Source organism: Exophiala xenobiotica, assembly GCF_000835505.1.
Source record: "Exophiala xenobiotica strain CBS 118157 unplaced genomic scaffold supercont1.2, whole genome shotgun sequence".
NCBI classification, from domain to species: Eukaryota; Fungi; Ascomycota; class Eurotiomycetes; order Chaetothyriales; family Herpotrichiellaceae; genus Exophiala; species Exophiala xenobiotica.
In genome coordinates, this window is record NW_013562493.1 from 2,230,773 (window position 1) to 2,253,927 (window position 23,155).

The 23,155-nt window shown below is 52.3% G+C and overlaps 11 protein-coding genes across 11 annotated transcripts; 6 read left to right on the top strand and 5 right to left on the bottom strand.

Moving 5' to 3' along the window:
• Nucleotides 1-11: 11 nt before the first annotated feature.
• Nucleotides 12-2,394, bottom strand: PV05_03024 (uncharacterized protein). The gene is made up of 4 exons (XM_013463643.1): nt 2,012-2,394; nt 631-1,609; nt 469-579; nt 12-416 (listed from the first exon to the last, which is right to left on the bottom strand). The coding sequence occupies exons 1-4, from the start codon at nt 2,146-2,148 to the stop codon at nt 159-161; spliced, it is 1,485 nt and encodes a 494-aa protein (XP_013319097.1). The 5' UTR covers nt 2,149-2,394; the 3' UTR covers nt 12-158.
• Nucleotides 2,395-2,527: 133 nt separating this feature from the next.
• On the top strand, nt 2,528-4,150 carry PV05_03025 (uncharacterized protein). Its single transcript, XM_013463644.1, has one exon. The coding sequence runs from the start codon at nt 2,587-2,589 to the stop codon at nt 3,808-3,810; it is 1,224 nt and encodes a 407-aa protein (XP_013319098.1). The 5' UTR covers nt 2,528-2,586; the 3' UTR covers nt 3,811-4,150.
• On the bottom strand, nt 3,855-8,388 carry PV05_03026 (uncharacterized protein). The gene is made up of 3 exons (XM_013463645.1): nt 7,996-8,388; nt 4,680-7,948; nt 3,855-4,623 (listed from the first exon to the last, which is right to left on the bottom strand). The coding sequence occupies exons 1-3, from the start codon at nt 8,202-8,204 to the stop codon at nt 4,280-4,282; spliced, it is 3,822 nt and encodes a 1,273-aa protein (XP_013319099.1). The 5' UTR covers nt 8,205-8,388; the 3' UTR covers nt 3,855-4,279.
• Nucleotides 8,389-8,724: 336 nt separating this feature from the next.
• Nucleotides 8,725-10,026, top strand: PV05_03027 (uncharacterized protein). The gene is made up of 2 exons (XM_013463646.1): nt 8,725-9,166; nt 9,238-10,026. The coding sequence occupies exons 1-2, from the start codon at nt 8,834-8,836 to the stop codon at nt 9,370-9,372; spliced, it is 468 nt and encodes a 155-aa protein (XP_013319100.1). The 5' UTR covers nt 8,725-8,833; the 3' UTR covers nt 9,373-10,026.
• On the bottom strand, nt 9,671-10,420 carry PV05_03028 (uncharacterized protein). Its single transcript, XM_013463647.1, has 4 exons — nt 10,202-10,420; nt 10,133-10,148; nt 10,004-10,079; nt 9,671-9,948 (listed from the first exon to the last, which is right to left on the bottom strand). Exons 1-4 carry the CDS (start codon nt 10,343-10,345, stop codon nt 9,855-9,857), a joined length of 330 nt encoding a protein of 109 aa, XP_013319101.1. The 5' UTR covers nt 10,346-10,420; the 3' UTR covers nt 9,671-9,854.
• Nucleotides 10,421-10,645: 225 nt separating this feature from the next.
• PV05_03029 (uncharacterized protein) lies at nt 10,646-11,109 on the top strand (the record flags this gene model as incomplete). Its single annotated transcript, XM_013463648.1, has 4 exons — nt 10,646-10,718; nt 10,783-10,816; nt 10,871-10,952; nt 11,011-11,109. The coding sequence occupies 4 exons, from the start codon at nt 10,646-10,648 to the stop codon at nt 11,107-11,109; spliced, it is 288 nt and encodes a 95-aa protein (XP_013319102.1).
• A 1,681-nt stretch (nt 11,110-12,790) lies between these two features.
• PV05_03030 (uncharacterized protein) lies at nt 12,791-14,067 on the bottom strand. The gene is made up of 2 exons (XM_013463649.1): nt 13,629-14,067; nt 12,791-13,576 (listed from the first exon to the last, which is right to left on the bottom strand). The coding sequence occupies exons 1-2, from the start codon at nt 13,675-13,677 to the stop codon at nt 13,149-13,151; spliced, it is 477 nt and encodes a 158-aa protein (XP_013319103.1). The 5' UTR covers nt 13,678-14,067; the 3' UTR covers nt 12,791-13,148.
• Nucleotides 14,068-15,259: 1,192 nt separating this feature from the next.
• On the top strand, nt 15,260-16,649 carry PV05_03031 (uncharacterized protein; the record flags this gene model as incomplete). The annotated part of the gene is made up of 6 exons (XM_013463650.1): nt 15,260-15,531; nt 15,577-15,810; nt 15,859-15,956; nt 16,004-16,069; nt 16,115-16,473; nt 16,527-16,649. The coding sequence occupies 6 exons, from the start codon at nt 15,260-15,262 to the stop codon at nt 16,647-16,649; spliced, it is 1,152 nt and encodes a 383-aa protein (XP_013319104.1).
• Nucleotides 16,650-17,602: 953 nt separating this feature from the next.
• On the top strand, nt 17,603-18,946 carry PV05_03032 (uncharacterized protein; the record flags this gene model as incomplete). Its single annotated transcript, XM_013463651.1, has 1 exon — nt 17,603-18,946. The coding sequence occupies one exon, from the start codon at nt 17,603-17,605 to the stop codon at nt 18,944-18,946; it is 1,344 nt and encodes a 447-aa protein (XP_013319105.1).
• Nucleotides 18,947-19,337: 391 nt separating this feature from the next.
• On the top strand, nt 19,338-20,194 carry PV05_03033 (uncharacterized protein; the record flags this gene model as incomplete). The annotated part of the gene is made up of 2 exons (XM_013463652.1): nt 19,338-19,637; nt 19,691-20,194. 2 exons carry the CDS (start codon nt 19,338-19,340, stop codon nt 20,192-20,194), a joined length of 804 nt encoding a protein of 267 aa, XP_013319106.1.
• A 276-nt stretch (nt 20,195-20,470) lies between these two features.
• Nucleotides 20,471-23,032, bottom strand: PV05_03034 (phenylalanine-tRNA ligase). The gene is made up of 2 exons (XM_013463653.1): nt 21,101-23,032; nt 20,471-20,778 (listed from the first exon to the last, which is right to left on the bottom strand). Exon 1 carries the CDS (start codon nt 23,008-23,010, stop codon nt 21,277-21,279), a length of 1,734 nt encoding a protein of 577 aa, XP_013319107.1. The 5' UTR covers nt 23,011-23,032; the 3' UTR covers nt 20,471-20,778; nt 21,101-21,276.
• Between the last annotated feature and the right edge of the window lie 123 nt (nt 23,033-23,155).

The following is a 23,155-nucleotide window of genomic DNA, read 5'->3' on the forward strand; positions in this document are numbered from 1 at the left end:
ACCAGGTGACTTAAACATGTGAGGTTGCTTGCATACCAGCTATTGCATATTTCGCTATGCCAGCCTCTCCCAACTTCTACTTTATGCCATCTACTCGCTTCAATGATACTCCATCAACCACTCAATGACTATTAACGCCTGCCCACAGCTTACATACGTCACTCGACCTGCTGCACAAGAGCGCCTTTGCTCGATTGCAGCGATGCCTCGAAGTACCGGCCGACGTTCTTGCCTAGCCACTCCTCTGGAACTCCAAGCTTGAGGCCATCCCTCGTGCTAACCCATCTGGTGTAGAGCGGGTGGGCTCTCGGCGCAACTTCTTCCTCTTCGTAAGGTGATCCAATTGCCGCAGCCGCCGCAGCGAGAGTCTCTGGCTTTGGAGCTGCGCCTCTTGTCTTGGAAACTTGGGGTTTGAGCTGGGCGATATTAGCAAGTCATTCAACGTTTTCGCGGGCGAGTATAGCATACCAAACGATTCAACGCGGCCGTCTTTTCCTCCTGCACCTTTCGTTTTGTCAACTCTTTTCGTTTTCTGGCATGCTCGTCCTTCTTCATGGCCTTTTCCTCATCGGTGAAGAACTAGATGTCATCAGTCAAGCTTCGGCCGATGGGCTGCGAAAGGGTGCTCACCTTTCTCTGCTGTGGCGCCATATCCAATGCCATCAATGTATTTTGATCTTCGGCTCTACCTCGTTGCCTCTTCGTCATTTTACTCAGATCCGGCGTGGCACTACCCGAGGCTGGTGTCCCATCGCTGTCGTCCAGACTGTCGTCATCTTCTTCGTCCTCGTCAAGCTCTTCGTCTTCGACCGCGAGGGTTGTCTCTTCGACCTCGACCTCGACCTCATCTTCTTCGCCTTCAGCATCTTCATCATCGATATTTGCATTTGTCTCGTCGTCTTCATCGGACAGGTCTGACGAGGTTTCGACCTCCTCATCACCCGGGTCGTCCGCCATTTCTTGATCCTCCACAGACTTGACTGGTCCAACCTTGGCAGGGGTGACAACGAGTTTGGGCTTCGAAGTCTGCTTGCCATCTGACTTCCTCGCCGGTGGCTTCAGCGTGATCTTAGGCGCTTTCGGCGGAGCGTGTCGCTTTGGTGGGGGAAGCGGCGCATCTTCCATGTCAACGTCTTCATCGTCTTCGTCGTCTTCGTCGTCTTCGTCGTCTGTGCCTCCTTCGGCTTCTGCGCCGAGTGCATCGAAATCGTTCATCGCATCTTCCTCCTCCACCCCTTCTTCCTCGCCCTCCTCCTCGTCGTCGTCTTCTTCAGCGTCAAGTTCACTTTCGTCTAGTTCTGCATAGGTGGGTCTTTGATTGCTGCGAGTGCTGGACCTGGCGGCTAGAGCTGTTCTACGGCTGGATCGTGGACCATCCAACACCTGACCACCACCGAGAGTATCTTTTAGTGTGTCAACCTCATTGGCACGCATGACTTCGCGGAGTCTGCTTGGAGGTGCCTTTACTGTCAGCTTGAGACTGTGACGCCGGTCATCAGGCCAGGTTGGTCCACGCTGGACCGATGCAGAGGAGGTGGTGGTGGTGGTGATGGCCGAAGCTCCAAATCGACGAGGCCGGGATGAGGCCGGGCTTGAAGCCGTTGATGAGCTAGAATCGAGATCAGCCTTCCTTCTTCGAGCATCCTGAGTGTAGTAGAGCGTAATGAACGCCATGATGACAGAGTTGGTGAGAGTGTGATGATGCTTGGTTGGAAAGCACGATGGAACAATTAGAATTGGAATGGGGGATTTTGGTGGGCGTCATCTTGTAGAGTGACTGTCAACTGGAGTCTCTAGGTCCAAGGCGGTGATAGCTTCAGTCGCTGGTGCAATATTTCCTTTGTGCGCTAGGGCTTCCAGTCGTGGTCATTCACGGTGTTTTCATCACTAGCTGGCGACAACAAACCAGGCGGATTGCAATGCGCGTGCCCGCCATCGCCTCTCCTCTGGCAGCCTCCCATCATGTTTACTGACATGGAAAAGACAAGGGATACAAGAACGGTTTACTCACTCATTTCTGCCTGCTCTGCGCATCGAGTCTGCTATCCGAGGATCGTAATCTTCACCACTGCCTGTATCTGACTCTTCGGAAATGTCTTCAGTCAAGTCGCTGACCTGACGTCGTACACGCCGGCCTCGATCTGTCATTTTGGAGGCTCGGCTAGGCTTTGCTTCGTTTAGCTCGGCAGCCACTATCCTGCACCGTGGCGGTTGATCCTTGTTGAGGTTTTTGCGGTTAATCGTGTCTCTTCTTCCGGCTCCGGTCGTTATGCAAGGACAATACCTCAAGACTGTACACTAAGTCGTCCAAAATGTCTCAGAAATACGAAGATCTCTTCAATCTAAACAACCCAAATATATCGCAATATTGGCGTTAAGGAGCAATATGAGAACGAAGACACGAGAGGCAAGGGGGCGTATTTCGATGTGCTTGGCCACTTGTGGCTGTGACTCCAGCCCCAACCTTCTTGAGCCGAGGCTGCTGTTCGATGTGGTCATCCAGCATCATTCTGCCAGACAGTACCTCCTCATCCATCGCAGACAATCTTTCTTACTTGCGCCTCAGTAACCTCCTCAGCGTGCACTATGGCAGATCAAGGCCCAAAGAAAGTCCCCTCAATCCCTGTATGGCAGCAAAAGTCCTCTCAAGACCTGCCGCAACCCAGCGCAGACGATGAACCTTCATCTGACACAACCTCGACAACCTCTTCGTCTCCAGAACTCTCTGTCCTCGAACAAGCCCGCAAATTCCTCGAGGATGAATCAATACGAGACGTCTCTCGAGAGCGCAAAGCCGCCCTCCTCGAGAAGAAAGGTCTAAGTTCAGACGAAATCCACCAACTTCTCGATTCAGAACACCCGTCCTCCGACGACACACCCTCAGACCTCAAGACTGTCCACGACAGCACACAAACACTCAACAACAAGGCACCTGAATCCTCATCTCCCTCGGCCTCACCTTCTTCTACACAGACACCAGAGTCAACCACATCTCCCAGACGCGACATCCCCCCTATAATCACATACCCGGAGTTCCTCGTCAAACCCACCAAACCACCACCGCTCGTCACCTTCTCCCGCCTCGTGAACGCCGCCTACGCTTTCGCCGGCCTCGCGACCCTCACATACGCCGCATCTAACTACATAGTCGAGCCCATGCTCGAAACCTTAACTTCCGCTCGCCATGACCTCTCCTCAACCGCGCTCTCCGACCTCGACCAGCTCAATTCAAAACTCGAATCCGTCGTCTCCCACGTCCCCTACATAGCCAGCACCCAGCATCCCAAACCCTCTGACGAAACCCTCTCCGACACGTCCTCCGACTCGGACCCAACAGAGCTTTTCCACCGCGACATCGCGACGCAAACATCACCTCACCCCTCACCCTCTCCGTCCGAGTCGTCCCCATACGGATTCGCCGCTTCAGACCCGACAGCCCGCCAATCCACGCGCCTGCGCTCTCTGCACGGCACGCTCTCATCCCTCCTCACGTCCACGGACACGCACTTCGCCCAGGACAAGCTGAAGGAGAGTGTGACCGACTTCCAGACCGTTCTCGACAAGCTTTCCAATACCTACAACCCCTTCCAGACAAGTTATAGCGGGTCATCATTCACGAGTTATACTTCCACTGGCGTTGGTGCCAATGCCGAAGATAAAAGCAGGACAAAGAAATCCTCCACGTCGGATAATGAAGCCGCAAGGTTCAGAGCAGAGATCCGCGCGCTGAAGGGCGCCTTCTTGAGTTCAAGGAATTTTCCGACGGCGAGGCCCGCGGCGCCTTTTACTTTGCCTGGCAGTGCGAGATGAGGATTCCGGGTTGAGTCTGAAATCGAATGTGGAATTGCTGATTAGCGTAGCGGAGCCTCAGAATCGTTCTGCACTATCTGCAAAAATGAAGCAAATCAAGTGCTGTTGTTTGGCTCATGCAGCATAATGGTGCTGTATATAGGACCACTTCTCGACGAACAACTCGGTTGTCTGCCGTGGAGTCGTTATCGTACTCCCAACGTGACAATACCTCAGTTCTCAACGGCGCCTTGTTAAGTAGAGAGGGTAGCCTTCCTCCTACAAGTAGTATAGGATAGCAACACTCAAACATGTCAGCATCCAGAGTCCAAAACAAATCACAAAGCACACTTTATCGTTTTCTACATCAGTGAGCATATGAATCATAGCGTTCACCACCCCCATACCCTTCATCCTGGCTCCTCATGGCAGCATCATAACCTTTCCTCACCTCACGAAGGCCACCCGACGATTTACACGCTCCACACACTCAAGGCGTCGCTCTACACATGCCGACCAATCTCTTCACGCCAACCATCCAATTCCCACATTCTTCAACCTTGTTCGTATGCACATCCATCTGGATGTCACTTGCCGTCTGGAAATCGCGGTTCTGTAGAGCGGTCGCCAGCTGCGCAATTTGCGCCACCGTGTCCGGCTTCAGAAGATCCTCGTTGTTAAGGTGGTCGAACAAAATATCCAGGCGTTTCTCGGTGTCGCGGACCTGTGGCTCGAAACTAGCAGGCGCCCGGCCCTTCACGCGTGCCATTTCTGATGAGAGAATCTCGAAGACTGGCTGTGCGGATGGCGGGATGTGACTACGATCGCCTTTGGCTACAAATTGGTTAGCTGGGTCTAGAAACGTGAGGTGCGACCAAGTCACAACTTACGATGCTTGCGTGGCGGAGGGGCAGCGGCACGCTTCTCTGAACCTGCAGTACTAGCTGGTGGTGGTGTTTGTTGTGGCGGACCGCTGGGCTGTGGCGGGCCAGAGATGAATTGCTGTGATGGCGTAGGTAGCGGAGGTGCTGAAGTCTGCTGAGGGGTTTGTGATGTCGGTGCAGGGCCGTATGGACTAGGCCGAGACTGTTGTATGGGTTGGGAAGGTGCATAAGGGTTCGTGGGTTGTTGCGGAGTATGGAAAGACGATCCCTGCGGCGGTGGCGCAATTGTAGGCCGTGCAGATGGTGCAGTTGTAGGTTGCGAACCCGGAGCGGGAGCGTAGCGATTGGGAGCGGATGGACCATGTGATGGCGGAGCGTTGTACGGTGATGGGCCTCGGGGGATGGGAGGAGACATGATGTTCTGCCCTAACGGGGGCGAGGTCACCGATGGTGGTGCGTATGCATTGCCGGTTGATGAGCTAGGTCGCTCAAAGGGAGCTTGCGGTGGTCCACCAGCCAAAGGGGAAGTCACGCGGGGTGGAGGAGCTGAGCCTTTGGGAGGGGGCGGAAGAGGTGACGCTCGCTGTCTGGAACCGAATGGAGGCGCAACAGGAGGAGACGGCTGCTGAGCCGGGGCCGGGCTATAGGGGTTGGAGACAGGCTGGGCCGGAACACTAGGCGTGGCTCTTCTCGAAGCAGGTTTGACGAATCCTTCTGGGATATCGTTCCAGTTAGACATGTTCCTGTCTTGTGATGGAGGTGGGACTGCAGGAGATTGAGTAAATCGCGGAGGAGGTTGTATCGGTGGCGCTTGTGGCGCTTGTGGCATACCATACTGAGCAGGCCCTGGCGGCATCCTCATCTGTTGGGGAGCTTGATAGCTACCAGCCGGAGCATATGGGTTGACAGGTGCTCCAGGAGCCGTCGGAGGTGCATAGGGGTTTGCAGGTTGAGAAGGAGTGCCACCATAGGGCGTGGGGACCTGAGGCGCCGCAGGAGTGAAAGCAGTCGTTGGCGGCTGGAAGGCTGACATCGTGGGTAGTGGTTTGTTCCTCGTCGATGTTGAGGTTGCTTGAGTAACGGCAGGAGCTAGTGGCTTCTTCCTAGCTTTCTCAAGTCGAGTCCTTGCAACATCTGCTCCAGGGTATGTGGCAGGAAGCAGGTCCAAATATCTCTGAGCAACCTCTAGCTGGCCCGAGCCAGCCACGATATCAGCATATTCCAGGTATTTGCTGTAGAGGGACTCCAGTTTCCAGTCTCCGTCTTTGGACAATTCACTGTCTTGGAAGTGGACCACCTTTCTGAATATGGTGACCTTCTCGATAAAATCTTGCAGGCCATGAGCATGCAAGGAGAAGGCTGATGTTGCGTCTGCCTCTGCTGCTCCGGCTTCTTCATGCTCTTTAAGCTCTTTGATCCAAATAGCAACCACCTTCTCCAGTTTGGAACCCGCCAGGAAGCAGAAAGATGCATCCTTTCGAGCGACTGAAGACAAGTCATCTGCCTGCTCTTCAATTCTGTCACCGAGAGCTTCGCAAAGATCAGGAAACTCCTGCTCATCGGCAAACGTGCACAGAGTTGCCATGACCTCCTTCCAGCTGGACAAATCGGCATTGTGAACAGTATCCCACAAATTCTTGCCCACCACAGAAGCGAGGAGCCGGAGATAATTAGGGCCACCAGATTGCTTCGCAAAGTAGGCTTCTTGAGCTTTCTTGATACATGCTTCGCCTCCACATATTGCGATCATGAATGCATCCGACATCCTATCCTCCTGCAGACATACATCCAAAGCCTTGTCAAAGTGGCCGAGAATGAGAGCTCGTGTTATCTTTCGATCGGCTTCCGATTCCGAACCAGTGTAAATCTGGAAGGGATTGTTCGTTTTGGTGCCCTTCGTTGCTGCAAGTTCAGACAGAAAATCGCCATCAGCAGAGCTTGCAAAGATGGATTGGAACCGCTTGTGGGACTTTGACGTGCCGTTCACAGGGGCGCTCGCAGACCCAGGCTCCTGTTCGTCGAGGCTTGGCTGTTCAACACCGTTGGTTGCGTCTTCTGTGGTACCCTCGATTTCCAGATATTTGACCAGTCCCGCTCTGGGATTCTTGGACACCAGTGTCTCGATAACCTTCCAGTCAGCCTTTTCTTCATCCGACTTGGCGGCCGCCGCTCTCTGCTCGCATAAAGAAGTGAGATCTCCGGATTGGAGTGCGTTCTCAAACGTCTCAGTCGCACTTCCTACGCTCGAATCAACCTCGAATTTGCTGATGCAGACTTTTGAGGCTCTGGATTTGCCAGGGTCCGCTTGCCGAACACTTATGATCCTCCCGCCAAAGCCGAAAGAAACAGAGACCGGTCGCTCAAGCCATTTTGGCGCCTTTAGCAGGGAAAAGGAAGACGTCTGAGGCTGTGTCTGGGCCCTTGAGAAGAAGTCTTCACCATCAGCAACCTGGCCCTGATCGGTTTCCGTGCTGCTAGGGTTTGTGTTTTGAAGGGTCTGAATCTGAATTTTGCCATCGAAGGACGCTGTTGCGAACATGTTCGGGTTGTGTGGGTTCCACCTCGTTTGGAATGTCCAGTTCGTCACAACGGGATAGTCGCCATATGGCTGTCCTGTCTGCGGGTTCCACAGAATTGTCCTGTTGTCTTTGCCGCAGGATAGCAGCAGGTCATGATCTTGAGGGCACCAGGAAAGAGACAACACTCCAGAATCATGCCCGCGTAAGACCTTCTCTGGGGCATTCGAGTTTCTCAGATCCCAGACCAAAATTACTGGCTCTTGGTCCAATGAAACAGCTGTGATCAACCGTGTAGGTTTTTCAGGATCCCAAGCGACGGCACTGGCTGGTTTCCGTTGGTAATTGTTGAGCGTTAGGCTCTCTTTCCTCGTCTTCATGTCCCATACTGTCACGAAGCCTCCGTTGCTTCCCGTAGCAAGAATATTTGACACTCTCTTGTTCCAGTCTAGGCAATCGATATCGTCTCCACGCGCCGACGGGTTTCCGAGTCGTATGGGGGCGTCGAGGTGGTTTAGATCTGAAATGAACAGTTCACCTTTGGCTCCGCCGGTTGCGAGGAAGTTTGGGATCTTCGGATTGAACTGCAGAGCTTTGATGGAACCGGTGTGGATCGCTTTGTCGAAGAGAGAAGCATCAGCTGCATTGTTTATGATCTTATCCGCATCCCAAAGGCCCAATGAGCCGCTGTCGAAGGCTCCCGCAATAATCCCTCGCTTATGAGCTTCTTGCGCCGGCGTCCAGGCGAGATCGTGGAATCTAGAGTACATTAGATTGGGTAATCTCCCTAAATCGAAAGTACATACCCAGATTCCGTGGGCAGGGTGACAGTTGGCTGTAGTTCCTGGCCCTGTTGAGCGTTGTCGAGGGCGAGGTCCCAAAGCTCAAGACAAGTTTTAGTGCTGAAGTCCGCTGTCACAGCACCGGATTTGGTGCCGGTTGCTATCCAAGGGGCTGTGGCATCTGCAGACCAAGCGAAAGCCGCAGTGCGTGGTATCTCTCTGAGGCGCACCATGACGGAGGTGGACGTGAGACAGGGAGAGGAGGAGGAAGTGAGAGGAATGAAACTACTGAATCATGCAGCAATCGAAGTCGAAGCACGCCCGAGAGACCAAACTCAATGCAAGCAAACAGCTGTCCTCTAATCAATTCATGGTACAGTGTATGCAACTTTTTGAATTGGACACCGTCGTTTCTCCAGATTCATTCTCAAATGTCCTTGGCCCAAGCGTCATCCCTGAGCCTGAACATAATGCGGGCCGTTGCGCGCTAACCATTATCTTGTCTACGAGGAAAGTTAACCGGGTCTGACAGTGTCCGCAGTTGATTCCACGAGACGAACAGGCTGGTGAATACTACTTCCCAGCTCTTTACTAAGTTATGAAAGGCTCTACATCTTCGAGGAAGGCTTGAATTCGCTCTAACAGGTTTCCCAACTACTTCAGCACCGGGCTGCTGACTCCTCTCCCGAAGGAGCCTGGAAAAAGACGAACGAAAGTGGCTCGGTAGGAAGTGCATTTCGTTGTCAGACAGCTTCGAATTCTCAAGACTCCTTCACCACGTGATATCAATTTTTCCTGTGCTCGACTTCCATTTTCATCTGGCGGTGTTCCTCTTTCAAGCGGGAAGTGAAGTGTTTGCAAGATGGCCGAGGCCCCAAGTCGGCCAAATAGTACAATCTATGTGGGCGGACTCGACACAAGTCTCGTAACGGCTGCCACGCTGTCCGAGGCTTTCATTCCATTTGGCGAAATAGTCGACATTACGCTGCCCAAGCCGGAGGCGCCTTCTTCCACCGATCTACACCGTGGCTTCGGATACGTCGAGTTCGAAGACGCAGCTGATGCCAAAGAAGCCATCGACAACATGGATCAAAGCGAACTCTACGGAAGGGTAATCAAGGTAGCAATGGCAAAGCCTGATAGAAAGGAAACCGGAGAAGTTGGGCTAGGAAGCACAACCGCTATTTGGGAGCAGGTATGTCTGAATTGCTGCCTTCGTGCTCCAAATATTCGGAAGTGCGGCTCAGGAACTAATGTTTGTTATAGGAAGGCTATCTGGCCAAATATGCAGCAGCGGCCAACGAGGACAGGGAAGCCGTGGAGCATTCAAGGAACGAGAAGCCAGAAGATCCGATGCAGGGACTTGAAGGCCTTGATGTTGCTGGACCGAGAACGGAGTGAGATCAGGGTCATGTTGGTCAAGCCCTTCAGAAACGAATATCCAACCGTCCGAAACGCAATGTCTTTTGCGCCAGTCGGATGGTTACGTCACCACCTGTCTCCCGGCTACATTCCAGCCGTTATGAGGGACTCGGCGTCTCCAGAAGGTCACCAGGAAAGCCGTCATATCATCAAGGCAGTCCTATAGACCGCTGGAAGTCAGGAGAAGAGGGCGTCCCAACCGCTTCGCTGGGGACTTCTGGGGTGACTGGCGGCTTTGGAATGGCGAACGAAGAAAGCTTCGAACTGAAAACAAGCATGAGAGGAAACACCAGGGACCGGATTGAGCAAATACATGTCTCAAGGAGATCACCGTTGGCATTCTGATTCGATATATACACTTCCATACGGTATGGACCTCGTCATATTCGGCAATGTTGATGCTCTTGTCTCTCTCTTCACTTAGTACAGGACTCGTCGTTCTCGCTTTTGGCTTGTCTTCCTCAATGTTGTTTGGGAGAAGACTTGTGCAACCGCAGGGTTTTGTCTGTCATGAGCTTTCTGGTCATGGCGAAGACAGCAGCGAAGACAGCGAAGCTGGAAAAAGTGAGCAGCTGTACCAGGCTGAAAGGGTCGCGATTTCGGGACATACAGGATGACAACACCAAGAGGGATCAATTCCGGAGGAATCCTCTTGAGACTGCGAAGTCTTTGGGTGATGGTGTGTGCTGCAGGACCTCAGTCAATTGCTCATTAGTGATTTTCGCGTTGACAGGCTCACCGCTTTGGTCATCCTCCTGAACGCAAGAGTCAGTCAAGCTTCTTCAAAATTATGCCCACAGTAACTTACCTTTGTTCTAAACATCGCCCTGGAGTTGTGGAAGGGTCTGGCTTGTCTGAGAGGGGTCTGGCGCAGAGCTGGCTGTCGGAAAGCCGGCTGCTTGAAGGCAGCTGCCCGAAGAGGCTGTAGCCTCATGAGTCTTGCCGTGTTCATCGTGTTGGCGTCGAAGGAGTGGAGAGTTGGCAAAAGTGCTCAATTGATATCTGCAGAGGTTCAATGATGTAGAAGTCGCAGCCGCTCAAAGAAGCTCTGGCTCGCGGGCAGGCGACGAACCAATCAAGATCCCGCAATTCTGGGCTTGGCGGGAAACTGCAACCTCCGAATTGAAGCTCCCTCAGGTGACACTTCGACTACCATACAATCGAGCTACAGGACTTTGACTGTAGCCTCCTCCTACTTCGACACCTTCGTCAATCCGCCCCTAACTTACACATCTCCTTCACTACCGTCAAAATGGTCGAAATCGAGACGCCTGACGCCGAAGAGCTCGGAGGAAACGTTACCAAGCCATTTAAGTTCGTTACCGGTATGAATCCCTCTGTTGTTCGCTACCAATTTACTCTCCTGATATTGCTCTGACACACAAACAGTTGGCTATGATGCTCGATTCCCCAACACGAACCAGTACGTTCCTTTGACCGATCACCTCATCCCACGGCCCAGCTAACGGTACCCTAGGACGAAACACTGCTGGCAAAACTATGTCGATTACCACAAATGTATCCTAGCAAAAGGCGAAGATTTCAAACCATGCAGACAGGTATACCACGCTTTCATTGTTGAACAGACAGAGGAGAGCGCTGACAAAGCGGTAACAGTTCTACCTGGCATACCGATCACTTTGCCCGAGTTCCTGGGTCGCCAGATGGGATGACCAACGCGAAGCCGGAAACTTCCCAGTTGACTTGCAACATTAGACCAAATCGAAGAGCTGTGGAAAGAAAAGGGACTCGCCTCAGGAGTGGAGAACGAGCGTGCACTGTATATAGAGATGAATGACAGCTCCTATCGTCCCTCACACAAGTCCGCTCTGTTTCCTGGAGAGCTCAATATTTTCTGGGACACGCGACTCATTCACAGTATGCCGGCCGAACCGACATTTGCGATGGTTGTTGTTCCCATCAAGGCGATGGACGTCGTCCAACCAGATACAAGGACGATCGTGCAAGCTCGAAATCACCGATCTGGATTCTGCTCATCAGGACACCTGAATTTTGCAAGAGTGTTCCAGGTTGCATGCTGAGTCGAGAATACAACTCATGTCGATTGCGCCCTTGTACGAAATACGGTCGATCAATGTCCCAGACGCAAAAATGAACCTTTCTCAAGTACGTCAGATTGCAAGCACGTATCCCGTCCGAACGAACCGATTTGTGATGCTCGCTACACGTGCAAGGCAACTACCTTCGTGACATCACCTTACTGTATTGACGTATAAACCTCGTAGCATGTGCGTATTCTTAGAAGAGGTTAATCTAATATCTTTCGTAGTAGAACGGTCTGAGAACAAGGAACAATAACACAACATGGCTGATGTATGCTATCTCCCTCGAACTTGACTAAGCCTCCCACGGTTGGGTTCATGCGCTGAAAGGAACTCGACTAACATGACATTTACACATGTAGAAATACGAACACCTCAGCGACGAGGACAAGAAGATCTTGGAAGAGCACCATCGGAAGTCCAAGAATCCTGAAAATCCGGAGCACCCAAGGTAAGTTACATCATGGCATACCATGACGCCCGCGGTCATTAGATCGAGAGACTGGAGAGCTAGCTAATACCAAATCCAACCTAGTCATCCAAAGGTAAGATAGAGAAGGGCACAGGCAAAACATACCAAAGCACATACCATCCTGCTTTTGTTGTTGTCCAGCGAGTGGCAGAATGGACGCTGACAGATACGAAATGCAGCACCATGAGTTCCTGAAAGGTCTTGTGCAGCGATTTGGCAACGCTGCTGTCTTCGGGGCCGGTGCAACGGCGGGGAGTGATGTGATTAATGGTTTGTTCAAGTAGGAATGAATTTCCGGGAAAAGGAATACGTGAATATGCAAAGCAATATTGATGCAGGATATCTCATGCATGACGCTGGATAGATCATTCGAGTCCAGTCCACCTCGGTTGCAATTCCCCAGGACCTACCGTCATAAGTCACCCACGGTCACCTACCTAGGTAATTAGTGTGCCTGCCTACAAGGGCTTCCTACTCGACATCCAGTACTGGGCCGGCTCGCTGTCCTTACTCAGTCTGCCGTCCTGAGCGCTCGTGGTTTGCATCAGTAAGAACATCCTTCACTTGCGACTGACAAGGAAGTGCTTAATGGGCCACACTGTGAGTGTGTACCAACAATACAAACGCAATCGCTCGAGGACCGTCTCTCGACACAATCTCCGTATCAGACTGAAATGGAAGTTGAGTCCAGAAGCCTTGCATCACAAGAAATGGTGCAATGGGAGACAACACAGAATTCCACGTGATTGTGGCTGGTCGGTTTGGGTCTGATTGGCCTGCATTCGCGAGCACATATGTATTCGCTGGCAGATTGGCATTCAGCGGTATAAGAATGGGGATTGACCACTTTGCATGTCAGTTGGAATATACCATAGCATTAATATCGTGCTGCTTGGTGAGAATGTCATTGGTCCATGTGTCGCATTGGATCGGCTCTTTTTGCAGCTCTTGACACTCAGAAGACAGGGGATGGTACATGCAGGCATACCAGCAGGCACTCTCCCACTGTGCAGCAGTGAGAAAAAGCCGACTACCTCATGAAGCCGCTCCGAATGAGTCGCGAATGGTCTATTGGATATCTGAGGTAAGGCTCGAAGATCAACCACCGCCGTCACCACGGATTTCAGCGTTGCACTGAGGGCTCTTGTCGTACCACAAAGCCAGAGCAATGTAAAACGAGCAAAATAATCTTGCGCTCCCCGATATCAATGCACATGCTTTTACTTTTTCACCGAACTTCTTCTCAAGGCTTCCAACAACTCCGGACGTGCTTGCAAAAGTTGGACGGCTTGAGCGTAGGCGTACCACTGTCTGGACCTCTTGTGTTTCTCGGGCCAATTTGATCTTTCTTCGGTAACGGTTGCTTCGAAAAAGTGATAGCTCGCTTTGGGAGCATTTTTGGAGACGGCACTTGTAGGTCTTGTATCAGGAATATGTCCGAGGTCTTTGTCGACCCTGCAAATGATACCGGCTTCTTCCCAAGCTTCTCGTTGGGCGGCCGCAGATGCTGTAGCCTCGTCTAGTTCCCATCCGCCTTTAGGGAGAACCCAGCCATTGCGGTGTGTAGACTGTATCAGGAGGACTCGTGTCTTGTCTGAGGAAAGAGGCACAACGCCAGCCACCAGTCGCTCGCCTTTCGGACCGTAACCTGAAACACAATGAGTCTCCGTGTACAGCAACAGCCGAGTACCCTTGCTTACGTTGATTGTTACTGCCGGTGCGCGACGTCATAGACAGGTCTTTGGCCATGATGGTGAAGACGACAAGCCCGGACACCAGCCACGCTTCCAGGAGAAAGGAAGGACTTTTATTTCTTCTTGCTTGGCTCTGGTCCCAAAGGAGTGAAAGCGAATGTGCAAAGAGACGGTGAAGACAGCACGTGGAACACTGTCGAGCTGTTCCGGTGTGTGGGTGGGCGTGGCTCGGTCGGTCGGTCTTCAAGAAGAGAAATCAGGGCAGAATCACAGAGGAGCCATGGTTGCGTTGGGGCAAAGGAGGTTTTGCGAAGCAGCGCAAGTTGAGACGAGAGGCCTTCAGTCCCGTGTAGAACGGGGCTGAGGGAAGAGGGTTGACGTGCACCGCAGTCTGAGATCGGGAGCAGCCATAATTTGTAGATTTCTGGCAAGTGGTTAGTTTCTGGGGTGGACACGAACTGAAAGAAAAGAGTAGCGGTGGTAACGTTAAAACTAGAGCCATCAGAGCGCATCCACAGCTTTTTTCCATGCACCCAGAGAGCCATTGTGGGCTAACGAAACCTGGCAACTAATCTGGTTCGCTGCATGACCTGCAGTGGTTCCTTGCCCGTACATCGCATGCAGCAACGCTGTCCTTCGAGGAGCACACGACAAACACACACGTGCCGCTCTTCGACTTCATACTGGTCTAAAAGTGACCTGCTCTGCTGCTGCCCTTCCCCATTCCTCCCACCATCCCTTCACCGTCTGTGCTGCTCACGCGAGCGCCTGCTCCTGCTCGTGGGGGTCCCAGCAAGGGTCTTGAGCCTCCCAAAACTGCCTTAATTGGCCCTCCGGACGACGCCCTGTCATATCCCACCTTCGACATGTCCGTATGTTGTCCGGTTCATGTCTGATTCGAAAGCCGCCATTTCTTGTCGACCAGTCAGGTGACATCATAATTCATTGCCTGGAACACGTCTCCTTTCCAACCGGACAGAGCCATTCCGAAGAAGCGTTCGACAGATGAGATTTGCGGATCTTTGATGGTCACTTTGAATTCCTTCTGCACCCGAGCTTTCTTTTAAGCACCCCGCGGGCAAGATGACAAACGAAATCTCCCTATTAAAGCCACTAGGTGAGTCGACATTAATAACCACATTATTCATGGCGGCAGCAAGCTTTGTCTGGGCCGAGACCTGGGCCTGGGGTTTGGCGGCATCAGCCCAGCCCGCCAACTCGGGTCTTATCATTTGACATGCTACTGACTCCAATAACGCAGGCTATCAGAGAAAGAATTCTTGTGGCTACTGCAAGAATGCGACAGGCAGTAGGTCAGCCCTGTTCAGATATCCTGACCGGGTTACTTGACGCGTCCCATGCTCTGGCTCAAAGCTTACGAATCTCAAGGTTCATCGTATTACATGTCGTGTGACAATATGCGAGTTGATCACTATCAAGAGTTGATGGACCGCGGCTGGAGAAGGTCAGGTACTCTGTACTACAAACCAGACCTGCTGCGGTCGTGCTGTCCCCATTATACCATACGGTATATTAGCTTCATCCCAGTCATTTGAAGTTGCAAGCTCATGGTGGTAGGCTCAAGGCGTCTGAATTCAAGGCGAAGAAAGACCAACGTCAGCCCGTGAATCGTTTCAATGACTTCGTCCTCGGAGCAGGGTACAGGCAGCAAGCAGCAAGGTTATGCCCTCAGAGCAGAGAGTACGTCTCAGACATGGTCAATGCTGGATTACTCTGACTTCTTCAGAGAGAAGCGCAGAAACCGAGGCACATTTGACCTGCTAACGGCTGTCCACAAGGCCGAATATGATAATGTGAAGCGACCTGTGAATAAGAAGACTAGCAAGCTCATCGAACCGGCTCACAAATTCGAAATCAATCTGGAAGGCGACAGCTGCACAAAGGAAAAGTAAGCCGGAGAAGGGGCTCAATTGACACAGCTGACCGTCACCAGGTATGATGTTTTCCTCAAATACCAAATGCAAATACACAAAGACCCTGCTTCAAGATGGAAAGAAAAGGACTTTAAGCGATTTTTATGCAGTGGTCTTGACCGCAAGATCCTCAAAATTGGTGGCAAGACGATGAAACTGGGCTCTTACCATCAGTGCTACCGACTGGACGGTAAGCTCGTTGCAGTAGCTGTTCTAGACCTTCTGCCTCATGCTGTCAGCTCCGTCTACCTGTTGTAAGTATCAGAACATTCTTGTCCTCCGCTCCGAGAGTAACATCCTAGCTATGATCCTGAGTATCGGCAGTGGGACTTTGGTAAGATGAGTGCCCTCCGGGAAATAGCGCTTGCGTTGGAGGCGAAGTACGAATTCTATTACATGGGTATGCTTTATATTCCTCACGCCCGTACCCGGCTTATCATTGAGCAGGGTATTACATCCATTCCTGCGTCAAAATGCGCTATAAGGGCACCTTTTCTCCAAGCTATTTGCTGGGTAAGCCTCATCGATTGGAATCTGATTATCCGCTGAAGTTTCCAGATCCTGAAAGTCTCGAATGGTGCCTATTTGATGAGACCTACAAGCGCGAACTGGACAAGACACCGTACGTCTCACTGTCTCGTGATCGTAAACAGGGGCCTGTAGCAACGGACGAAAACAGTCAGTCACAGATTACGGCAACTTCGGCCTCAGAAACCACCAAAGAAAGGTCAACAATCTTTGACGACGAACAAGACCTTGAGTTTGATGAAGCACCAAGCGACGAAGAAGACGCAGAGATACCGGAAGGATCCATGTTCGACTACCACATCCCTGGTGTGCTCACCAAGGACGAGGTGAAAAGCCTCGATCTGGACCACTGGCGTCTTGTCGTTAGAAATAATTTGGTTGAGCTAGAGGTGAGCATGAGCCTAAGTTCGCTTGTTAAAGCCGTTCATTAACCGATGTACAGGACATCCGAGGTTGGGAAGACTGGAAGATTGATGATCCCGACACGATCAAAGGCATAGCCGCAGAATTGATCGCCGCAACTGGACCGAAATTGCTCCAAAATTCAGCACTTGTGCTTTTCTGAGCGGACACCTATCGTCCAGATGGCAGAAGCCCTCACATGGTTTTCCACTCTGGTATTCAACACAGGAGTACCCAAGAACAAATGTGCCGTGTAAAAGGCGTATGGTGCCGCCACTTTCGAGACTCAGTCCTCGAAACGACCAAGGACGTTTGGGTTACAGGCTATCTGTCTCACAAGGTTGGGCTGCATTGATGAGTCGAGGCCGTATGCGCCGTTCTTGCAGCCATATGGCCAATGGATGAGCGAGATGGTGCGGAGCTATCTATTCGGCGAAGTGCTCACATCTGATACAGATGTTCTCTGTAGTCGAGGGTGTCGTGGGAGGATGCTGCCGGCACTATGTGCTCTTCCGGCCGAGCTCAAGCTATCATATCGGAAACACTAGCCACAGACTCATTCGCCTTCGAACGGGCCTTCAATCACGCAGAACATGTCGATTCGGTGCTGAAAGATACAAAAACCAAGCCGTATAGCTTCGCTGGTACAACGATCAGGCTTGATCCCGGGCACTATCAGATCTGACTAGCTAAGGACTGGGCAGTCATCGTCCTTTGACTCTCATTGAACGACCTCGATTTCCACGGTGCTCTACAGCATTACCTTTGAGCATGGCATGGTTTCACTGTGCAGTCCCTGACACAGTGAGTTCACCAGCTTGCTGCGTGATTTTCACATGCTTGCCGTTTGTACCCGCCAAATTCACGACAAACCACAGCTGTATGGCTTCAAACGGCAGGTGAAGGTGGACGGCAGGCCAACTGCAATGTACTTAAGGATTCACTACCACGAGAGTAACAATCACCATTGTTCACCTCATGGCACAGTGACCCAAGAGAGGCAGTGACAAACCATTTGGTATATAAATGTGCTCATCTTGCAACCCAGCCTTCCTTGTTCCTTCATCATTCTCATCCTCAGCCGAGCTATCATTGTCCGAAAAAGATACCGACAAGATGAAGACTCTTATATTTCTCCTGCTCCTTACGACTATCGCGGCTGTCGTCCTCGGACACGTCAACCCCAATCACCAGAGTCATTCCCTCCCATCTCGTTCTCATGGCCAGCACACGGAATCACAACTCCATGGATCTCACGCCAGTTATAGATCGGTCGATGGTGCCCGCGCTCCGACATCGTTCGAGAAGCATCTGACCCCGGTCCCAACCAGCGGGATCGCGGACCACCAGCCAGCAACTCGACTTCCTTCGCACCCTCACGCTCATCCACAAGCGTTTATGCCGACTTCGCAGCCCTTGAGCTCAACAGCAGCTCCACTCATTACCCATGCGGTTGCAACCCACTTCGAGCGCGGCGGATGCCCCCCAGGCATCACACTATGTCCTGGCGACGGTGTTATCTGCTGTCCCTTCGATAGCTACTGCACGACTGACGGACTTGGAAACGAAGGCTGCTGTTATAACGGCGCGGTCTGTTCTGGTCTTGCTACAACCCCCCGAGGCTCTGTGATCACGGTTGCCGCAACACCAGTGCATGGCGCAGCGGCTGCGCACCGTCCTCTCAAGGTTTTCGCCTTTTTCGCTCACATCTTGCGACTTGTGACGGCAATGCCGGCCATCGAGAGAAAAGCGGAAGATCCAAGCAATGAAGGACCCAAAATCGTCTCCGAGGCACTGCCCCCAGATACTTGTGGTGCTCCCTTTTGCTCGGCTTCTTCGGGTATGCCTCGACCATGGAGGATATTTAGCGTCCTTGTTTGGTTTGCGAGGCGACTGGCTGCGGCGGTTCTTCCAATTGAAGAACGTGGCTCTGAGGCATTACCTCCAGATACTTGTGGAGCTCCATTCTGTTCGGCCGCAACACGCTCTCAACCCCGCCTCATGAGAGTTTTCACCATGCCGGTGCTATTTGCCAAAGGTCTGGTGGCACTTGCCCTCCCGGCCAACCAACAACAAGACAGTTCTGAAGTACTTGCCCCAGATACTTGTGGCGCTCCCTTCTGCTCAGCCGCCACACGGTCCGCAACAAATCCTCTCAAGTTCCCTGTCTGGTTCGTTGCTAAGGCCTCGGGCCTTTTCTCAGCCAAGGTTGTGGGATCGCCAGTCACCTCGGATGCTGCGGACAGCGGCCCGACTAGCAAGGCATCTGAAACGTTGAGCGAACAGCATGATTGTGGAGATACCGTTCCCGGCGTCGATAAGAACGCTCGAGAGGGCCTAGGGGTTGGAAGTGCTTTGGTGAGCACATGGGGCATGGCCCGTGAGAAGACTGCTATGGTTGTGGGTGGTTTTCGACAGCATATGCGAGGCATGAGGAGTGAGTTGCTTGGTTGGTATTAGCCCGGACCAGCCCTAGGCACTTGAGAGATGAGAGATTTCGACTGAGCAGCGAGCTCCAACACATGTATATTTCGACTTGATTTAGCAGCGCAGAACGAGACAATGGTATTTGATACAAGAATTCTTTTATTTGTGCCTTCATTCCACGAGCCTAGACCACCCTGCCGTCGGCCAGGGTGTCAGGGTCTTCGAGCCTCGTCATCGCAGCCTTGTCGGACGTTTAGCCGAAAAGGTATGTCAAGCGAGCCACAAAATTTCTAACAAGTGCCATCGGAGCTCCAGTCCAGTCGTGTGGTTCATACATCGTCCAACTCTCTGTTACTCTTCGCCTTCGCCGTCTCCTCCTGTGCTATTACTGCTACCTCCTTCCAAATTCTCGATACCGTGCACAATGCTTCGAAGACAGGTCCTGCGGCAGTCCCGCGCCATCTCAGAATCCCTCGCAGCATCACCGCAAATACGGCGGCGTTCGCCATTCTCTTCTGCAACCTTCATCTCTCCCCGGTCATCTGTGCCCGCCTCATACTCCTCCAGATTAGGCCGGAGATGGCAGTCCACAGAGGCTGATAAAGCTGCAAACGCCGACGAAAACATAGCTCCCCAGACAGAACAGACGAAAGCACCAGAGGCGAAGGAAGATCCTACAAAGCAGGAACTCGAGAAGGCAAAGAAGGAAATCATTGACCTAAAGGTACCTGCCACTTCACCCGGACTCCTCTATATCAAGTCTAACAAGAGGCGCAGGACAAATACCTCCGCTCGGTTGCTGACTACCGCAACCTGCAGGAGCGAACGAAACGAGAAACCGAGTCTGCACGACAATTCGCCCTGCAACGCTTCGCCACCGACCTGCTCGATTCCATAGATAACCTTGACCGAGCACTCACTGCTGTACCCAAAGAAGTCCTTGGAAATGCCACAACGTCAAACACCTCGTCCTCAGACCCCAACGCCGCTGCTGCATCGGAGTCTATGTCCGATGCGAACAAGCATCTCATCGACCTACACGGGGGCCTCATGATGACGGAAGGCATCCTGATGTCCACGCTGAAAAAGCACGGCATCGAGAGGTTCGATCCGCTGGAGGGCGAGGGGCGAAAGTTCGACCCCAACACCGACGAGGCGACCTTCTTCGCAAAGGTTGATGGCAAGCAGGATGGGGAGGTCTTCTTCACTCAGAGCAAGGGATACAAACTGAATGGCAGAGTCCTGAGGGCAGCCAAGGTTGGCGTTGTTAAGAATTCATAAGCTGCTCAGCTGCCCAAGAACGACAGAAAGAACGCCTTGTTTGCTGGTCAAATGGCTTTCCAGCATCCGGCCATCGACTTTTGACGATGACTGCATCTACTCTTGTACACTATTTAATTGACATCACTCTCCTGTCCTATGAGGCGCTTCCGAGAAGGGAGCAGCAGGAGAATATCCAACAAAAGCGATGATTTTGCAGATCTGGTGTTCGAGACTCCAATCACTGGGAAATGGACACGAGATAATAGACGGCTAACATGTTCCGTCAGGATAAAGGGTTGGTATAGCTTGTATATGGCATGATGATTGAGTAGGAAGGGTATATTATGACATGGACATGATAGTGCGTGATACACTACAACTACAACAACATCCTCCCAAAGATTTCACCCTCTATCTTGCACTCTTCTTCAACTCACTCACATTACCACAATAATCACAATAAGCCAATGGTTCGCCAGGAATACCAACGCCCATCTGTGGGTTAGAGACGGCGAAAACGCAAAGCTTTTGTAAATTGACCGACTAACTCGCTCGTCCGCAGTGAAGGAGAGACCGCTTGCTTTGCTTGCCTCTGCTGGACCCTGTTTTTCCCAGCAAATAAAATCAGTTAGCATCCGATACGCAACACATCCAGGCGTGAGCCAGTAAGTGAAATGGGGTTCCATGAACCCTGCTGGGAGATAGAAAATCATTCATTCTATCGCAGGGTTTCTTTTTCTTCTCTCAGACAAAGGTAAAGAGGTAAAGAGGTTTGTGCACAATAGAATCAACCCGCCCCGAAGGATGGTCATATGGGGTTGAAACAATGTGGAAATTTTGGCAATTCATCACTTGAAACCCGCACATTCGGGGGGGGAAGGTAGAGAGGAAGGGGCGGAAAAGAGAGGAGAAGTGTTGGCTTACCAGGAAAGCAAAACAAAACAAGCGCTCCCAACGAACGTCAAGTAGGCCGCCTAGAATTAAACCCAGATGATATACAAAAGCTCATTCCTCGCCCATACCCGTTGTAAAGGACAAGATGCCGGCGACACCTGCGGCACGGAAGCCAGCCCAGATGGAAGTTGGGCGAGAAAGCCAGCTTATCTCAATTCGACGCCAAACTGGCTGGCCATCCGTCTCGCGACCTCATCATGCAACCCGTTCACCTCTTCATTCGTCAAAGTCCTCTCCAAACTGCGATAGTTGATCCTATAACACAAGCTCTTCCGCCCACTAGTCGGGTGCACAAACTCATCCACGAGCTTGACATCCTCGGCGAGACTACCGGCGATATCACGCACGACCTCCATGATATCATTCTCGTGGAACGCTGCAGGCTGCGTCTCACTAGGCGAGGCTTTCGTTGCGTCTCCTCCAGCCGCAGCAGCAACGCCAGAAGTACTCGGCGCCTCTGCACCGATTGGACTCGCAACCCCGGGGCTGGGGTTGATCCAGAATGCGATATCCTTATAGCAAGGCGGGAATTTGCTGAACGGCTCGAATTTCGTGACTTTGCCGCGCGAAAATTGCCGCAGGAAGCGCCGATCATCCGACCAGAATAAGCGAATATCTGGGATTCCGAATAACAACATGGCAAAGCGCTCGATACCCAACCCCCAGGCCCAGCCGATACTGTACTTCAGACCAGCGTTGTTGAGAATAGGCTGCTGGACGACGCCACAGCCGAGCAGTTCCAGCCACTCGCCATTCCAGAGGACCTCGAGTTCGAAACTGGGGCTTGTGAATGGGAAGTATGCCTCGACCCAGCGCACCTTCAGCGGACCCGAGGCCTGGCGTGCAGAAGGGTCGAGCGATTCCTGCGAAGCTTTGTGGATTTGTTCCATCAGGTACTCGAGGCTGCGTTTCAGGTGGGACACGACGAGTTGGAGTTCGACGGGGTCATGCTCGGATTGCATTGGGTTAGTGTCGCGGGAGAAACTCGTGGCATTGTCTTCGACTTCTATACTGGTCTTGGGCAGGGCGTCCAGTTGTTTGGCCATTTTCGCGGTACGAATAGTTTGGGCGTGATAGCGGCTCTCAGCATTGGGAGGAAGGCCCCAGACACGAGCACCTTCCATTTGGTGAAAGACTGGGAAGTGTGAACGGTCGATGCTATCGCGGCGGTAGACATCGGCGCAGATGGTATAGCCGGATGTGCGTTTCTCTGTGGCCAGGGTCTGGAAGGCCGCGTGCTGGTGTGCGGAGGTGTGTGTGCGCAGAAGATGTGTTGAGTTCACGTAATATGTATCGGTTCGTGAACGGCCGGGGTGGTCGGCGGGGAAGCCCAGGACGTCGAAGTTGTCTTTGACCGTGACGACCGGGTCGGACATGGTGAAGTGGTTGTACTCGGGGTGAGGAAAGCATGATTCGATCAGCTTGCGGGTGATGCAGATAGGGTGGTCGGGGTGGTCATAGAGATTGCGGCCAACCAGGCCTAGGATAGAACTGGTTACATTGGTGGTCTGGTCGACGATGTAAGGTGTTCCAGCGATGGTCGCCTGTTGTTTGTACGATATTGTGTTTGTGTCCGACTTTTGCACTCCATCATTCTTGAACTCGGCAGTTTTTGCGGGGTCGACTTCCCGAGAGGCATTGACGGACTGTTCAGGAAAGGGATGATGCTCTTCGGTAGCAACCTGGGAGCTCGACCATCGTGAGGGAGTATAGGTTGTAGCCGGAGGAGCTCTTCGGTTAGGAATGGAGAGTCTGGCGGAACGAGCTGCCCTTAGAAAAGCCCCTGTTTTGAGGAGCTGCATTGGAGGTGAGCGATTCAGGCCGGTAGGTTCATGGTCTAGTAGGGAAATATCGACAATTCTTCGTTGAAGAAGCTTCATATTGCGGATGGATGCGGAGGTCGGTCCGACAGGCGAAAAGACGTGCGAAATAAGCGTCCATCTCGAAAGCGATATCGCATCTCGAAATCAGAATATTATGTGTCTGACAGAGGACTCCGCACCCCTACACGTGCCACGTATAATA

What these genes read in the sequence shown, in the direction of transcription:
- PV05_03024 (XM_013463643.1), bottom strand. Translation starts at nt 2,148, where the DNA reads ATGACAGATCGAGGCCGGCGTGTACGACGTCAGGTCAGCGACTTGACT. An exon ending in CGCAGAGCAGGCAGAAATGA is followed by an intron (nt 1,610 to 2,011) that starts GTGAGTAAACCG and finishes TCTCGATTCTAG; the next exon opens with CTCATCAACGGCTTCAAGCC. An exon ending in CGGCCGCGTTGAATCGTTTG is followed by an intron (nt 417 to 468) that starts GTATGCTATACT and finishes AATATCGCCCAG; the next exon opens with CTCAAACCCCAAGTTTCCAA.
- PV05_03025 (XM_013463644.1), top strand. Translation starts at nt 2,587, where the DNA reads ATGGCAGATCAAGGCCCAAAGAAAGTCCCCTCAATCCCTGTATGGCAG.
- PV05_03026 (XM_013463645.1), bottom strand. Translation starts at nt 8,204, where the DNA reads ATGGTGCGCCTCAGAGAGATACCACGCACTGCGGCTTTCGCTTGGTCT. An exon ending in ACCCTGCCCACGGAATCTGG is followed by an intron (nt 7,949 to 7,995) that starts GTATGTACTTTC and finishes AATGTACTCTAG; the next exon opens with ATTCCACGATCTCGCCTGGA. An exon ending in CCCTCCGCCACGCAAGCATC is followed by an intron (nt 4,624 to 4,679) that starts GTAAGTTGTGAC and finishes ACCAATTTGTAG; the next exon opens with CCAAAGGCGATCGTAGTCAC.
- PV05_03027 (XM_013463646.1), top strand. Translation starts at nt 8,834, where the DNA reads ATGGCCGAGGCCCCAAGTCGGCCAAATAGTACAATCTATGTGGGCGGA. An exon ending in CAACCGCTATTTGGGAGCAG is followed by an intron (nt 9,167 to 9,237) that starts GTATGTCTGAAT and finishes TGTTTGTTATAG; the next exon opens with GAAGGCTATCTGGCCAAATA.
- PV05_03028 (XM_013463647.1), bottom strand. Translation starts at nt 10,345, where the DNA reads ATGAACACGGCAAGACTCATGAGGCTACAGCCTCTTCGGGCAGCTGCC. An exon ending in CCTCTTGGTGTTGTCATCCT is followed by an intron (nt 9,949 to 10,003) that starts GTATGTCCCGAA and finishes CACTTTTTCCAG; the next exon opens with CTTCGCTGTCTTCGCTGCTG.
- PV05_03030 (XM_013463649.1), bottom strand. Translation starts at nt 13,677, where the DNA reads ATGGCCAAAGACCTGTCTATGACGTCGCGCACCGGCAGTAACAATCAA. An exon ending in CACCGGCAGTAACAATCAAC is followed by an intron (nt 13,577 to 13,628) that starts GTAAGCAAGGGT and finishes ATTGTGTTTCAG; the next exon opens with GTTACGGTCCGAAAGGCGAG.
- PV05_03034 (XM_013463653.1), bottom strand. Translation starts at nt 23,010, where the DNA reads ATGAAGCTTCTTCAACGAAGAATTGTCGATATTTCCCTACTAGACCAT.